The sequence below is a fragment of the Neoarius graeffei genome, chromosome 28, assembly GCF_027579695.1.
Source record: "Neoarius graeffei isolate fNeoGra1 chromosome 28, fNeoGra1.pri, whole genome shotgun sequence".
Lineage (NCBI taxonomy): Eukaryota > Metazoa > Chordata > Actinopteri > Siluriformes > Ariidae > Neoarius > Neoarius graeffei.
The window spans coordinates 8,760,972-8,776,896 of NC_083596.1; the positions used below are offsets into that span (position 1 = coordinate 8,760,972).

The window sequence follows — 15,925 nt, forward strand, 5'->3', positions numbered from 1 at the left end:
GCCTAGTGAATGGGTCTAGCCTCGCACCATATAAACAAAAACACCCCGGGCATCAAATCGTGCCCGCCAATCACAACGCAAGGTTTTTGTTTGGATTCTTTGGGCGGGCTTTTGCAGGAGTGACGACAAAGCTGCGCGACGCTGGAGAAAGCGCAACAGGAAAGATGGCTACGGCTAGTGAGCAGCGCGCGTTTGACTCCGCTTTGGAATCAGTTTTAGAAGAATTAGACTTGGAGTTTTCGTTGAACCATGAGCAGGAAGAGGCTCTCCGCTCATTCCTTTTCAAGAAGGACGTTTTCGCTGTTTTGCCGACCGGCTATGGCAAAAGTCTGATCTACCAGCTGGCTCCGCTCGTAGCCAAAAGGATGGGGCTAGTTTGTGCAGTACGAAGAATTAATAAACAGCTTTGAAACATTACTTTTTGGTTGTTTCTTATTTTCCCGTTATTTTAAATTTAAGGGAAATTATTTCACCAAACACCACTAAATAAAAACTCTCAAACCGTTTAAGCAAACCCTTGAAAAACACTTGAAAAAAATGAGCGTATGTTAAGTATGTGGTACAGACTCCAAACTTGTGGTCATTATCTCCAAACTTCTTAATATCTAGAACCTGTTTATTAATTAATACGCATTTTGAAAAATTATTTATTCAAGGCCTCCCCCACTGCATGCTCTGACTACGTCACAGTCACTGTTGCGCTGATTGGTCAGAGCGTTGGCCTATACACACAGACAGTTTGAAAGACAGCGGGTTGTTCCTCCTACACCTGTCGGAAATGTCTACGGATCGAGGCCAGACTAAATAGTCACATTTAGGGTGTATTCAGACCAGGATAGTTCGATAGTTCACTTGCTTTGGTCCGAACCAAATGTTTTTTTTATTTTTTCATTTTGGTGCGGTTCACTTTCACACTGTACATTTTAGTAAGCGGACCAAAATCTGTCAACAAAGCCACGCGCCCTGAGGTCGTTCAGCTATTGGTCAGAGACGACACGCGCACAAAGCGTCAAGTTCAAAAGTAGTCACGGAGGATAGCGCTGATGAGCGCACATCATGTTGTGACAGTTCTGGCTCTTCACGCAAGTCGCTAGTACCGCCACTTTTTGAAAGAATGTCCCTGATTTTAATGTAGGTCTGACGGAGTTTCTTCACTTTTAGCCAACATTGTTCTGGGGAGCGCGTGAACCCCTTCTTCATTTTCTCACTGAATACAGCAAACACGTCAGCATTTTTGTGTGTTCTCTCCAAAAGCTCAGATATGTGGACATCTGCCCATATATCCACAAAGGTACACGTTTCTTCCTCGGCCCACGTTTGCCCCCTACTCATTTTTTGTACTCTGTAGTCTAGCCTGAATGACTGAACGACTGTTGTAAGGTTCCCTTGACAACCGAAACAGTGTTTGCACTTTGCGGTGGAGTGTCAAGACTCTGTTTCCCATAATGCTCGACAAACGACGGAAGCTCCCGAGGTACAAAAAAGCAAAATTGTCGGATTAGGTCCGGTCTGCTTTCACACCTCCAAAAGGTCCGCACCAGGGTTCCTTTGGTCTGGACCGAGTCTGACCTTGCAGCTCAGTCTCGGTCCGCTTGTTTGGTCCGGACCAGAGTTCGGTGGTTTGTATTCAGACCAACCCAAAAGGTCCGGACCAAGGGAAATTTGGTTCATTTGGTCCGGACCAAACAACGTAGGTGTGAATACGCCCTTAGTCTGGCTTGCCAGGCTAGATTTTTCCAGCAATAGATAAAAACCAACTTGAGAAACTTCATACGTTGTTCATAGGGCTACTAAGTGACATATTGCTAAGCCCCTCCCTTAAACAGTGACCAACCAATCATGGTTGCAGCTGTAACTACGCATAAACAAGTAAGCATTCGGAGGTTTTTGATAAGCTGCTGTGTTGTCCACAGGGTTAAATCTTGTGGCTGTTATTGAATAAGTTTGGAGTATGGAGTGAACTTTCAAGCAACCTTAGATGAAGAAGAAGGTGCGGATTAAACTTTGTGAAACTTAATTACCAATTTAAGCCTTAAATTAAATTTCACATAGAAAATTACTCCACAGTTTTGTGTGTGAATGAGATCCTTGCCTTGAGTTCTATTGAACTTTTCAAATGTGCAGAGTCAGCACTGCCATGCTTAATGTTGTTTTTTTTGTTTAAGTACACCAGGATATTTCCTGTCTATAGGTGGAGGAAGAGTGTCCTGGAATATCCTGTTTGGACATATACTAGTTTAGTGCACAGTTCCAGTACCATTAACAGCCCCAGTAATCCTTCATCACAACTGCTTTCAGAAGCCTCTGAAATGAACCTCGGAAAGTCCTGAGACTTCACGGTGTTTCAGAGGAGTAGGATGATCGTAGCTGTCAAATACTAAGAGCTGAACGGTGAAGGTGCACGTTTTATTGTTGGTCTTTTTGAATAAAACGCAGGGGTCGAAATTAAGCGTGTGCCAACGGACATGGGCAAGTCATTCTCGTACTCGGGCAACAATAAAATTATCACTAGTTGTCCGTCGGACAACTGTGTTTGAATGTCTATTTTACCAAGAAAAATTAAGTTGTTGTGATTCCTAACAGAAACAGAACGAAAACTTTATTTTTCTGGTCTTCTCTTTTGTTTGTCCTTGACTTTGGTTCGTTGCGGTAGTTGACGCTTCCATTCGCGAGATGGCGCTACATGATATTATGATTATTCACACGAGGCGCCATGGTCACGTAAGCTAGAACGAACGAAGCGTCTTTTAGGACTGATTTTTAATTCTGATTTGATCAGTTACACTTGACCATGATGACATGATGTTTTCTGACTGTTTAACATGTTTAATAGAAGATACTAGTAGTTATACAGAGTTGTTTTACTGTTCATCATGATGAAATAAACACCAAACACATATGAGTGTTCTAACTTTTTATTTCTATCAATCAGTAATCAAACAATGGCAAAACAAGTTGAGATATTTTATTGCATACTCTATAATATACATCCAGATTCCTTTTTATGCAAATTACTTACCCAGTCAACCTGCAAAAAAGTAGGGCAACTGATACATGCATGCGGGCAAGTAAATTTTTGGGGTTGGTTGCCCTGAGGGCAAGTACATTCAAAAGTTAATTTCAACCCCTGAAAACAGCAGCGATGAGATGGTGTGGAGGTGTGGTCCCAGTATCTGTCAGTCACAGTAAAGGAGGCGTGGCCTCTCTGCTTGTCAGTACAACAGAATGAGGCGTGGCGTCGGTCAGTCTCAGTGCAGTAGGCATGGTCTATGTATCTGTCAGTCTGAGTGGCAGAGCGTGGCATCTGTGCCTGTCAGTCTCATTAATGCCCCTTTTCCACCAAAGCAGTTCCAGGGCTGGTTCGGGGCCAGTGCTTAGTTTGGAACCGGGTTTTCTGTTTCCACTGACAAAGAACTGGCTCTGGGGCCAGAAAAACCGGTTCCAGGCTAGCACCAACTCTCTGCTGGGCCAGAGGAAAGAACCGCTTACGTCAGCGGGGGGGGGGAGGAGTTGTTAAGACCAACAACAATAACAAGACCGCGAAAGATCGCCATTTTTAAGCAGCGAGAAGCAGCAGCTGTACAAACGCGAAGTCATTTATTATTATTGTTGTTGCTGCTGCGGCTTCTTCCGCGTTGTTTTTGCTTCGATATTCGTGCCAAGGTTTATGCAAACGTAGCGATGTAACTGATGTATACAGCGACGTAATGACGTATACGTCAGTTACGTCGTTGTATACAGTGACATAATGACATGTCTTCCATTAGCACCGCGAGCGATGGAAAAGCAAACTGGTTCTCAGCTGGCTCGCAAGTTGAACGAGTTGTGCACCAGCACTGGCCCCGAACCAGCCCTGGAACTGATTTGGTGGAAAAGGGGTATAAAAGGGAGCGTGGCCTCTGTCAATCTCCATAAAGGGGCCTTAAAGTCCTCAAAACTGAAACCCCACCCCCATCCCCAGCTGAGGTATTTGCACAATATTGTACCATATTGTATTAGAGTTGAAATGACTCTGAATCATATTTTATTGCACTAAAATGACACTGAATAATATTTTATTAGACTGAAATGACACTGAATCGTATCTTATTGCACTAAAATTACTCGATCATATTTTCTTGCAATAAAGTGACTCCAAATCATATTTTATTGAGCTAAAATGAGTCACATTGCATTAGACTGAAATGACTCTGAATTATATTCTATTAGACTGAAATGACTGAATCATATCTTATTGCAATAAAATTACTCATATTTTATTGTGCTAAAGTGACTCTGAATATTGTATTAGACTGAAATGACTCTGAATTATATTCTATTAGACTGAAATGACTCTGAATCATATTTCACTAAAGTGACTCCAAATCATATTTTATTGCACTAAAGTGACACTGAAATGACTCTGAATCATATTGTATTACACGGAAATGAATCCAAATCGTATTTTATTGAGCTAAAATGCCACTGAATCATATTGCATTAGACTGAAGAATAATTTTGTTGCAGTAAAATGATTCTGGATCCTATTGAATTACATTGAAATGACTCCTGAAGTTGTGAAGTTTTTGGGACTTGTGTTGTCACTGTAGAAAAGAAATACACACGTCTACTTTTTTTATATGCATCTTTGACATGCTTATTCTCAGATGGCAAAGACAAAACATTTGAATGCTCTGGAGTTTTCTGTCAGTGATGACTGATGTAATAGAGATTTAGCAGCCTGCTACACTTACATACACGTTGTGTGAATGTATGTATCCCCCACTAAAATTATTCTGTCTCGCTGTTTTTTTGTTTGTTTGTTTGTTTTTGTTTCTCTCAGGAATTCCATTCCCCAAGAACTTCATTCAGATCTGTAAGAAAATCCTGTGCCGGCTCTTCCGGGTTTTCGTGCACGTCTACATCCACCACTTCGACCGCATCATCCTGATGGGAGCCGAGGCCCATGTCAACACCTGCTACAAGCACTTTTACTACTTTTGCACCGAGCTCAACCTCATAGACCGCAAGGAGCTGGAACCACTGGTGGGTAATACAGGGGGGCAAACATCTGGGTACTAAACAAGAACGATTCAGAGCACTGCATCAAAATGCGCACACTGCCAAAGCAGATTAAACAGTACCAGGAACAAAATTTCTCCTGGCTTGAGGCTCACTACTGCTCTCTACTGTTCTTTCAAAAGAGATAAACAACCTTGTACCACCAGCATGAACTGATCATGTCTTCCATAGAGTTCTGTGAGCAGTCGAGCATGATGTAAACGTACATCCCGTGACTGCATGAAATAAAATAATCTTTGTTTAGTGATTATAAACCCACACCACCGAGCTCCACTCCAAGGCTGCATTATAATGTATTTCTCACTCCAGCCCCTCTGACGTGTTTAAGCCGCAAGTCCCGAAATCCTGCATCAGAGACATTTACACTCCTGCTCACATCACACACCCGGCTCGGACTAGTTTCCCTGCAGCACTCGCATGTTAAAAAAAAAAAACGTCCAGCTAATGAGCGCCAGAGGCGTGGATACACAGCACAGTGAACAAAGACCACTTTCTTCACTTCATCATAAGCTCTCCTTGTGAGCGAGCAGTGAGGGAGAACACGGGGTCAGTATGGCCACGCTAAATCAGAGCTTAAGAAGCAAAGAAAAAAGTTCTGCTGAACATTGTAGGATGAAATGTAGTGTGTGAATGATGCGGTATGTCCAAAATCACAGCACTGTCATGATGCAGTATGTCTGTGGGGGGGGATACCACTCCTGATGTCCCACAATGCACTGCAGGTCGGGTAGGGTTTAAATGATGGAGCCGAGGGCATGAAGAACGTGATGTAGTTTGTAGGGAAGAGAGAGGGGATCCTATTTTGGACAGAGGGTTTGTGTCATGGGGAAGCCTAATGGTTAGAGAAGCAGCTTTAGGACCAAAAGGTTGCCGGTTCGATTCCCTGGACCAGCAGGAATGGCTGAAGTGCCCTTGAGCGAGGCATCTCACCCCCAACTGCTCCCCAGGCTGCTCTGGGTATGTTGTACAGTGGGGCAAAAAAGTATTTAGTCAGCCACCAATTGTGCAAGTTCTCCCACTTAAAAAGATGAGAGAGGCCTGTAATTTTCATCATAGGTACACTTCAACTATGAGAGACAGAATGGGGGGAAAGAATCCAGGAAATCACATTGTAGGATTTTTAATGAATTAATTGGTAAATTCCTCGGTAAAATAAGTATTTGGTCACCTACAAACAAGCAAGATTTCTGGCTCTCACACACCTGTAACAACTTCTTTAAGAGGCTCCTCTGTCCTCCACTCGTTACCTGTATTAATGGCACCTGTTTGAACTCGTTATCAGCATAAAAGACACCTGTCCACAACCTCAAACAGTCACACTCCAAACTCTACTATGGCCAAGACCAAAGATCTGTCAAAGGACACCAGAAACAAAATTGTAGACCTGCACCAGGCTGGGAAGACTGAATCTGCAATAGGTAAGCAGCTTGGTGTGAAGAAATCAACTGTGGGAGCAATTATTAGAAAATGGAAGACATACAAGACCACTGATAATTTCCCTCGATCTGGGGCTCCATGCAAGATCTCACCCCGTGGGGTCAAAATGATCACAAGAACGGTGAGCAAAAATCCCAGAACCACACGGGAGGACCTAGTGAATGACCTGCAGAGAGCTGGGACCAAAGTAACAAAGGCTACCATCAGTAACACACTACGCCGCCAGGGACTCAAATCCTGCAGTGCCAGACGTGTCCCCCTGCTTAAGCCCATACATGTCCAGGCCCATCTGAAGTTTGCTAGAGAGCATTTGGATGATCCAGAAGAGGATTGGGAGAATGTCATATGGTCAGATGAAACCAAAATAGAACCTTTTGGTAAAAATTCAACTTGTTGTGTTTGGAGGAGAAAGAATGCTGAGTTGCATCCAAAGAACACCATACCTACTGTGAAGCATGGTGGTGGAAACATCATGCTTTGGGGCTGTTTTTCTGCAAAGGGACCAGGACAACTGATCCGTGTAAAGGAAAGAATGAATGGGGCCATGTATCGTGAGATTTTGAGTGAAAACCTCCTTCCATCAGCAAGGGCATTGAAGATGAAACATGGCTGGGTCTTTCAGCATGACAATGATCCCAAACACACCGCCCAGGCAACGAAGGAGTGGCTTTGTAAGAAGCATTTCAAGGTCCTGGAGTGGCCTAGCCAGTCTCCAGATCTCAACCCCATAGAAAATCTTTGGAGGGAGTTCAAAGTCCATGTTGCCCAGCGACAGCCCCAAAACATCACTGCTCTAGAGGAGATCTGCATGGAGGAATGGGCCAAAATACCAGCAACAGTGTGTGAAAACCTTGTGAAGACTTACAGAAAACGTTTGACCTCTGTCATTGTCAACAAAGGGTATATAACAAAGTATTGAGATGAACTTTTGTTATTGACCAAATACTTATTTTCCACCATAATTTACAAATAAATTCTTTAAAAATCAGACAATGTGATTTTCTGGATTTTTTTTTTCTCATTTTGTCTCTCATAGTTGAAATGTACCTATGATGAAAATTACAGGCCTCTCTCATCTTTTTAAGTGGGAGAACTTGCACAATTGGTGACTGACTAAATACTTTTTTGCCCCACTGTATGTCGCTCTGGATAAGAGCGTCTGCTAAATGCCTGTAATGTAATGTCTATCAAGTGGTTTGCTTTATTCAGGTGCGTGCGTGCGTGTGTGTGTGTGTGTGTGTGTGTGTGTGTCCCCTCTCGATGTAGACTGGACATAACCACGCTTACACTTTTTATTTAAGGCAAACATCTGCCATATGTTCTCTATTCAACTCTAAAATTATTGGCACCCATAACAGCAAATATGTATAAAACATTCATTGTGTGCGATGTCAACCATAAGCATGTGACCTATACTGGTTTTCAGATTTTATATTTATTTTTTAAGAAAATCACTGGATTCAAAATTATTGCCACCCCAACCTTATTATCCCCCGCTGGCCGAAACGCCCAAAGGGGGATTATGTCACGGCGATTTCCATCCGTCCGTCCGTCCCGGGAAGAGCGCTCACCTTCTGAAATCAACTCAATTTTTGGAGGAATTTCATAAAACTTGGCAGGATTCTTTGTTATAGGTCAGTAATACGCATATTGCAATTTAATTCAATTGTGTCATATTTTACGAGTTACAGCCCATGATTTAACAAAATTATACTGGGACAATTTCATGAGGGAGTACGTTCTTCTGAAATCAACTCCTCTCACGATTTGTGAAGGAATTTCACCAAACTTGACAAGAGGCCTTTGTTATATGTTTGTAGTACGCGTATTGTGATTTTGTTCAATTCGGTCACATTTTACCAGAGTTACAGCCCTTGATTTCACACCCTTTACTTTTACAGTTTCCTGAAGGTGTGCTCGCGTTCTGAAATCAACTCCTCTCACAATTTTTGGACAAATTTCTCGAAGTTTGGCAAAAGGCCTTGTTATATGACGGTAATACACATATTGCGATTTAATTTCATTTGTGGAATTGTTACCAGAGTTTTGACCCTTGATTAAATAACTTGTACTTTGATAATTTCATGAGGGTCTTCTGAAATCAACTCCTGTCACAATTTGTGGAGGAATTTCACCAAACTTGGCAAAATGCTTTGTTATATGACAGTTATACACACATTGAAATTTTGTATAATTTGGGCAAATTTTCCCAGAGTTATGCGCTCGATTATTAACAAACTTTGTACTTTTGGCAATTTCATCAAGGTGTGCTTGCTTTCTGAAATCAACTTCCCTCGCAATTTTTATCCCCCGCTGGCTGAAAGGTCTGAAGGGGGATTATGTCGTGGTGATGTCCGTCCCTCCCGGGAAGGGTACTCACCTTCTGAAATCAACTCCTCTCAGAATTTTTGGAGGAATTTCATGGAACTTGACAGGATTCTTTGTAATATGCATATTGCAATTTTGTTGCAAATTGGGGGGGCGGGGATATTGTGCTCTCGGAGCACTCTTGTTAAAATTGTGAAGCATTCACAGGAGAGAGTAATGTACTCCCCATATACACTCGCCAGAGGCAGCAAGGATCTCCACTAGCTTTACCTTTCCTCGTAATGTCTCTAGAGGTAGCCGCAGCTACAAGGTGTTCTTCTATATTCCGTGCTTTGTGACGTGCATGTCCATACGTTGCATTACATGACCGACATTTAGCAGACGCTCTTATCCAGAGCGACATACAACATACCTAGAGCAGTCTGAGGAGCAGTTGGGGGTCGGATTGGCTTGTTCAAGGGCACTTCAGCTATTCTTGCTGGTCCGGGGAATTGAACCAGCCATTGGCAACCTCGATATAGGTTGTTGGTGCAGAAACTGATTCATTTGAATGTTAGAGGATGAGTAACACGGACTACATTGGAAAAACTAGAGCTTTGCAAGGTAAGTATGTGTCTCATAAAGTTTGTTAGATCTTTTGTAGAACCCTACTTGTGTGATGTCATGATGATGATGTATTATCTTCTTTTGGGATTGCAGAAAGAGATGACCTCACGGATGTGTCTCTAGGGCCCCGTATCAGACACCGTGGACCTGAAAAACTGTTTATCTCGGACAGAGGACGTCCCGGATGAACAGATGAACTCGGACAGTGTGATGCTTATGAAGTGTGATGGAATGAAAAAAGCAGGATGCGGAATGAAGCACGGAAGCATGTCCATTGTCACTCGGAGCAACAGCACCACCCGGTGGTGATAAGTAGCACATGCATGCATGTGGTGCTCGTCCTCCAGGTGGCGCTCTAATGCAGTAATAGGATTATGCACTACTTGAGAACTATAACTATGCAGTGTGGCTGGAGATCTATTTTGATTGAGAATAATATCGTAAAGCTACTCACTGGGTAACGACTGCAGAGGATTAGTGAAATTAACCCCTGGTGAACACTGTGTGTGTGTGTGTGTGTGTGTGTGTGTGTGTGTGTGTGTGTGTGTGTGTGTGTGGTGTTCAGACCACTTGACATTCCTCTTTTCTATGGACCAGCCCAGTAGTGATCACTAATCAGTGTAAAGCTGACAACCAGTTTTAATAAAATTTTAATATTGTAGGGATTTTGTTTGCTTTTTATGATTTTTTTTTTTTTCTACAAAAAAATGAGCATCTCAGAGCTTCAGCCCAAACCTGATGATGTAAACTGAATCCATAAAGAGAATTTTGGATTTGTTTCCTAACAGCCATTCTTGATTTGTGACGCTGTAAGATTTGGAAAAATATTTAAACAAAACTCCACGCAATAAGTTTTATAAAAAATAAAAATAAAAGTCTCACATGTTCGTAGTTAGACGCTCAGGTTGAGGTTGCGTTTGTTTGGGGGTTTTTTTGTTTTGTTTTTTCTGCCTTTCCTGACAGCACATACCTGTAGCAATTAGAGGTTGTTTTAGCATTTGTCACAACTGAGTGCAAAAGTTTGCACACCCCTACATGGAAATCAAGAAACCCCTCAAGATTTTACAGGATGCTCAGTTTTTATTACAAATTAGTGATGCAGCGATACTTTCTCCCCCATACTGAGTACAAGGACGTGTTTTTTTTGGTACTCGATGATGCACTGATCCTGAAATGGACAACCTGAGGCGTATTATTGGTCGTCTCGGTGTGCTTCAAACAATGAACAACTTCTCAGTTCAGATGCTCAGTTTCATGTTGAAGATGCTATGGTGTTTAAATAGTGTGTATATATACATTTTTTTTATAGAAAGTGAGAGGATGGCTAAACTAAGCATGTAGGGCAGAATGAGCGAGAGTGCTCATTAAAAATAAGCACAAGGTGCTATAAATTGCACCTTGATTCATGAGAAAAGTGTAGACGCTAGCGAGCCATGGGGGAAGGAAGCACGTGTATCTCGGGGTTCAGTGCTCGCTGAAGTGAAGTGCTCTGTTGATATTTTTATATTAATTGTGAAACGTGTCCAGATCACGGTCGTGTCGTGTCATGTCGTCTGGTCACCAGTGCTGCAATGCACCCTCAGATAGTATGAGCACAGTATTGGGACAATACTGTACCTGATGGTGGTCTGAGTATTGATCCATCCCTGATATAACCATATAATAATAAAATAATTACTGAAGCAAACAAAAATGAGATTTCTGAATGTGATACAAATGTGGATTGATTTTTTTTTTAAATAAATATATATAACTCACTTCTTAGAACTTTTTCAGCTCCTGCTGTTTGTGAATGTCGGGTTTTTTAAGTTGTCTTTCTTTTACATGTTGGCGTCTGTATTTCTTCCGTGTCTGGTTGGTTCATTGTAGGTAACGGTGTAACTTTTCTCATGATTTGTGATCAATATTTTCAGATTTTCCCAATTCCTATTGACTCTTGACTGTTTGAGTGTTTGAACTCCTCATGCCTTATAAGTGAGACTTAATGAAGTAGAGATTGTATTTTAAGTCTTTAATGAGGTACGTTTGAATAAATAAATTTATTAGAGCATGAAAATGGAGATGTAAATGTTTAGGTGTAGTAATATTTGATAACTATGCTTTAATGATGTTTAGTATAAATACGGAGGTGATTATAGGTAATCGAGTGCACTGGTCGAGAAATTCAGACTATTTCTCGATAATCACCTCGAGCAACTTGGCAAAACAGCGGCCAAGCACTTTGTCATCATAAGTGAGGAAGAATTACAAATTCTGAAAGAAAATGCTGTTACTAAAAGCACTAAAGATGCTACAAAGTTTGCTCTAAAACTATTCAAAGGTAAAGTGCACTGCAAAACCCGATAAGGTCACTGAGCTCAAAAATTCTATTGAAACCGATTACGTAAAAATTTTTGAGGTAAGTAACTTAAATTTTTTTAAGGTAAGATTTCTTAATTACAATTAAGTGTAACTATAGTGTAATTTTTAAGAAATTTTACCTTAAAAAATTTAAGTTACTTACCTCAAATTTTTACGTAATCGGTTTCAGTAAAATTTTTGAGCTCGGTGACCTTATCGGGTTTTACAGTGTGGGATTGAGATTTATGTTATCGATTTCAGAGCAAAGTATTTTATGTGACTCAGCGTAGATAAGTGACAAGTCTGCATCACGCCTTTATTACATTAGCATGCAGCTTTTGAAGTTTGAAAATTTTTTTAATGATTATTTAAAATAATCACCTGTGTATTTATACTGAAACAATTATCTGCCTCAGGCTTAGTGAATATCGGTGACTTATTATACATAAAGGACACTTTTTCAATGAAATAAAAACATGTTCTATTCCCTTCTAGCGAGTTTCATTCATTTGGTTTGATGGCATGCAATATTGTTAGCATATCGCTTATTCTATGTGTATTACATCACTTTACTCAATAGAAAGAATATTGTTACGACATTGACGTCATGTTGTCTTGACAATGTGCACGCATCAGAGCTCATGCGAATATCCAGTGATAACTTTTCTGCTGCACATGCACAGAACCATTTCTTTGTCTGCCAGGAAAGGGAAAAGACTAGGCTAAGCCAGTGCTACTGCTAGGATTAGCTATGCTATAATTAAGCAATAAATAAACTCAAGACGTGCTGAACACTTGAAAGGCTTCCAAAACTTCATTATATATTCTTCACACACATTTACAAGAGGAAAAACATACCAACGGACATCGAAAAACTGGAAGAGAGACACATCAGAGAGGTAAAACTTGTGCACGAGCGGGCGACTGTGACAATATGTAATCAAACATGGCTGCCATGGTTTGCTTCATTAAAAGCAGGAGATTTTGAGAGAATTTTGGCTGCCAGATTGTTCTGTTGCGAGTGTTTGTGGAAGAAGAATCTGGAGATAGAAATCTTAGTTTCTTGGTCGTTAGCCTGTGCTACTTGCGCTTGATAACACTGGCTTGACTGCGCTAGTGTTGGCCTTCGCTAACACTACTGCTGAACGCTACATGGGCTGGAAAGTGACTGCACTGCCGCACTAACGGCACTGAGTCGCGGGTAAGCTAGCGTTAGCCTTCGAGAATGTTGATATGAAGAATAATAATATTGGCTGGCTTTTTTTTTTTTTTCTTCATGGTATATCAGAGATATTCCATTCAACTAGCATGATACTGAATTAGTCGACTCGTTCAATATCATGCTAGCTGAATGGAATATAGCTGATATATCACTCAACGCCAGCCAATATTATTTGAATAATAACCTCGACTTCATCTCGATTTTCATTCAGCAAATAATTGTTTTCGGAAGCTGTGGGGTATAAACTTTTGCACTCTACTGTAGCTAGCACAGACTCTGGGTGTTTTATTTGCTGCTGCTGATCCACTTTGCCACACTAATATGTACTCAGTCATTGAGCTTGAGTGAATTGTATGGGAGGTTTCGCTAATTAAGTGGCGAGTCTTTAGCCAGCTAAACATTCATGATGCATTTTAATGTACTTACAGTGCCTTGCAAAAGTATCCATCCCCCTTGGTGTTTGTCCTGTTGTGTCACGTTAGAAGCTGGAATTAAAATGGATCTTTGGAGGGTTAGCACCATTTGATTTACACATGTCTGCCACTTTAAAGGTGTACTTTTTTTATTGTGACAAGATGAGAAAACAGAAATCTGGAGTGTGCATAGGTATTCACCCCCTTTCATATAAAACCCCTAAATAACAGCTGGCCCAACCAATTCACTTCATAAGTTACATAATTAGTTGATTAAAATCCACCTGTGTGCAATCAAAGTGTCACATGATGTCTGTATAAATCAACCTGTTCTGGAAGGACCCTGACTCTGCAACACTACTAAGCAAGCAACATGAAAACCAAGGAGCCTCCAAACAGGTCAGAGACAAAGTTGTGGAGAAGTACAGATCAGGGTTGGGTCATAAAAAATATCCCAAACTTTGAATATCCCAGGGAGCATGCATTAGAGCAAAATGGAAAGAATATGGCACTACTACAAATCTGACAAGAAGGGCCCACCCACCAAAACTCACAGACCGGGCAAGGAGGGCATTAATCAGAGATGCAACAAAGACACCAACAACAACAACAACACTGAAGGATCTGCAAAGATCCACAGCGGAGATGGGAGTATCTGTCCATAGGACCAACTTTAAGCCAAACACTCCACAGAGTGGGGCTTTATGGAAGCATGGCCAGAAAAAAAGTAATTGCTTAAAAAAAAAAAAAATCACATTTGGAGTTTGCCTTACAGAATGTGGCAGACTCCCCAAACACATGGAAAAAGATTCTGGTCAAGTGAGACAAAAATTGAACTTTTTGGCCATCGTGGGAAATGCCACGTGTGGCGCAAACCCAACACCCTGCCCTGCAAACACATACAGTTGGGGCCCATATGGGCCTCATTTGGGCTAGGTGGGCTTCGGCTGGGCATGGGCTTCGAGTGGGCTTTGTTGTTGGGCCCCACATGGGCAATGGGTGGGCATTAAATGGGCTAAATTAAGCATGGGCAATAAGTGGGCTTTGTTGTTGGGCCCCACATGGGCAATGGGTGGGCATTAAATGGGCTAAATTAAGCATGGGCAATAAGTGGGCTTTGTTGTTGGAGCCCACATGGGTAATAGATGGGCAGTAGATGGGCTAAACTAGATGGGCTATAAGTGGGTTCCAGCAAGGCTCCAATTCAACTCCAATTCAATTCAAAAAGACAAAGAATTTTACTCTCATACCTACCAGTTGAGATGTAATAAAATAATCTTTTAAAAAAAACGTGAAATTAATTACAATTAAAAATACAATTTCTCAATTTTAGAGCATAACAGGAGAACACCATCCCTACAATGAAGCATGGTGGTGGCAGCATCATGCTGTGGGGATGTTTTTCATCTGCAGAGACAGGAAAGCTGGTCAGGACTGAAGGAAAGATAGATGGCACTAAATACAGGGCAATTCTGGAGGAAAACCTGTTTGAGTCAGCCAGAGGTTTGAGACTGGGACGAAGGTTCATGGTCCAGCAGGACAATAACCCTAAACATGCTGCTAAAGCGACACTGGAGTGGTTTTAAAGGGAAACATTTAAATGTCTTGGAATGGTCTAATCAAAGCCCAGACCTCAATCCAATTGAGAATCTGTGGCATAACTTGAAGATTGCTGCACACCAACACAACCCCCCAAACTTGAAGGAGTTGGAGCAGTTTTGCCTTGAGGAATGGGCAACAATCCCAGTGGCTAGATGTGCTAAACTAATAGAGACATACCCCAAGAGACTTGCAGCTGTAATTGTAGAAAAAGTGGCTCTACAAAGTATTGACTTTGGGGGGTGAATATCTATGCACACTCCAGATTTGTTTTTTCATCTTGTTACAATAAAAAAAAAAGTGTGCACATTTAAAGTGGTAGGCACGTTGTGTAAATCAAATGGTGCTAACCCTCCAAAAATCCATTTTAATTCCAGCTTGTAACGCGACAAAACAGGACAAACACCAAGGGGGATGAATACGTTTGCAAGGCACTGTAACTAGCTTGCCGTATATTACTAAAGTACGCTAACTACCACTTTTTCATTTGGATATTTTGGTTTCTGAGCTGCCAATACACAGCACACTGAGTGTTCCACTTACCCGAGCGAATAAATTTATCATTTGTCCATCCCCAGGGTCTTTATTATGCAAGTTGTGCTAAAAATATCACGACCATAAACAATGTTCTACTGTTTATCCTCGAAAACTTGCCTCATTGCAGTTGGTCTAACTGCTCTGTGGTGTCACGAGGACAAAACTAAGGAGCCAGCATTTCCAGCTTGCGAGTTAAAATCTCTGTGTCTCCTGTAAGCTCTTTAGAGAACCCACTCTGACTGATTGCTCCAGAATAGTGTGTATATCTCTGCTGTAATCCTTGCTAGGGCATTTCAGATGATCCCTCTATTCTTTGAGAGGAAGATTAGACCTCAGACTTATCTTCAGTAGGTTTTCCTGAGCTGAGCTGTACAGTATATAA

The 15,925-nt window shown here is 41.4% G+C and overlaps 1 protein-coding gene across 3 annotated transcripts in view; it reads left to right on the forward strand.

Annotated features, from left to right (window-relative positions):
* The window catches only part of LOC132875444 (MOB kinase activator 3B), a 48,094-nt gene extending 36,606 nt beyond the window's left edge, over positions 1-11,488 (forward strand). For all 3 annotated transcript variants that reach the window (XM_060912215.1, XM_060912217.1, XM_060912216.1), the window contains exons 3-4: positions 4,823-5,025; positions 9,526-11,488. In XM_060912215.1, coding sequence (XP_060768198.1) covers positions 4,823-5,025; positions 9,526-9,555 — 233 coding nt within the window. In that variant the 3' untranslated portion in view covers positions 9,556-11,488. The remainder of the gene's footprint in view (positions 1-4,822; positions 5,026-9,525) is intronic.
* Positions 11,489-15,925: the final 4,437 nt, after the last annotated feature.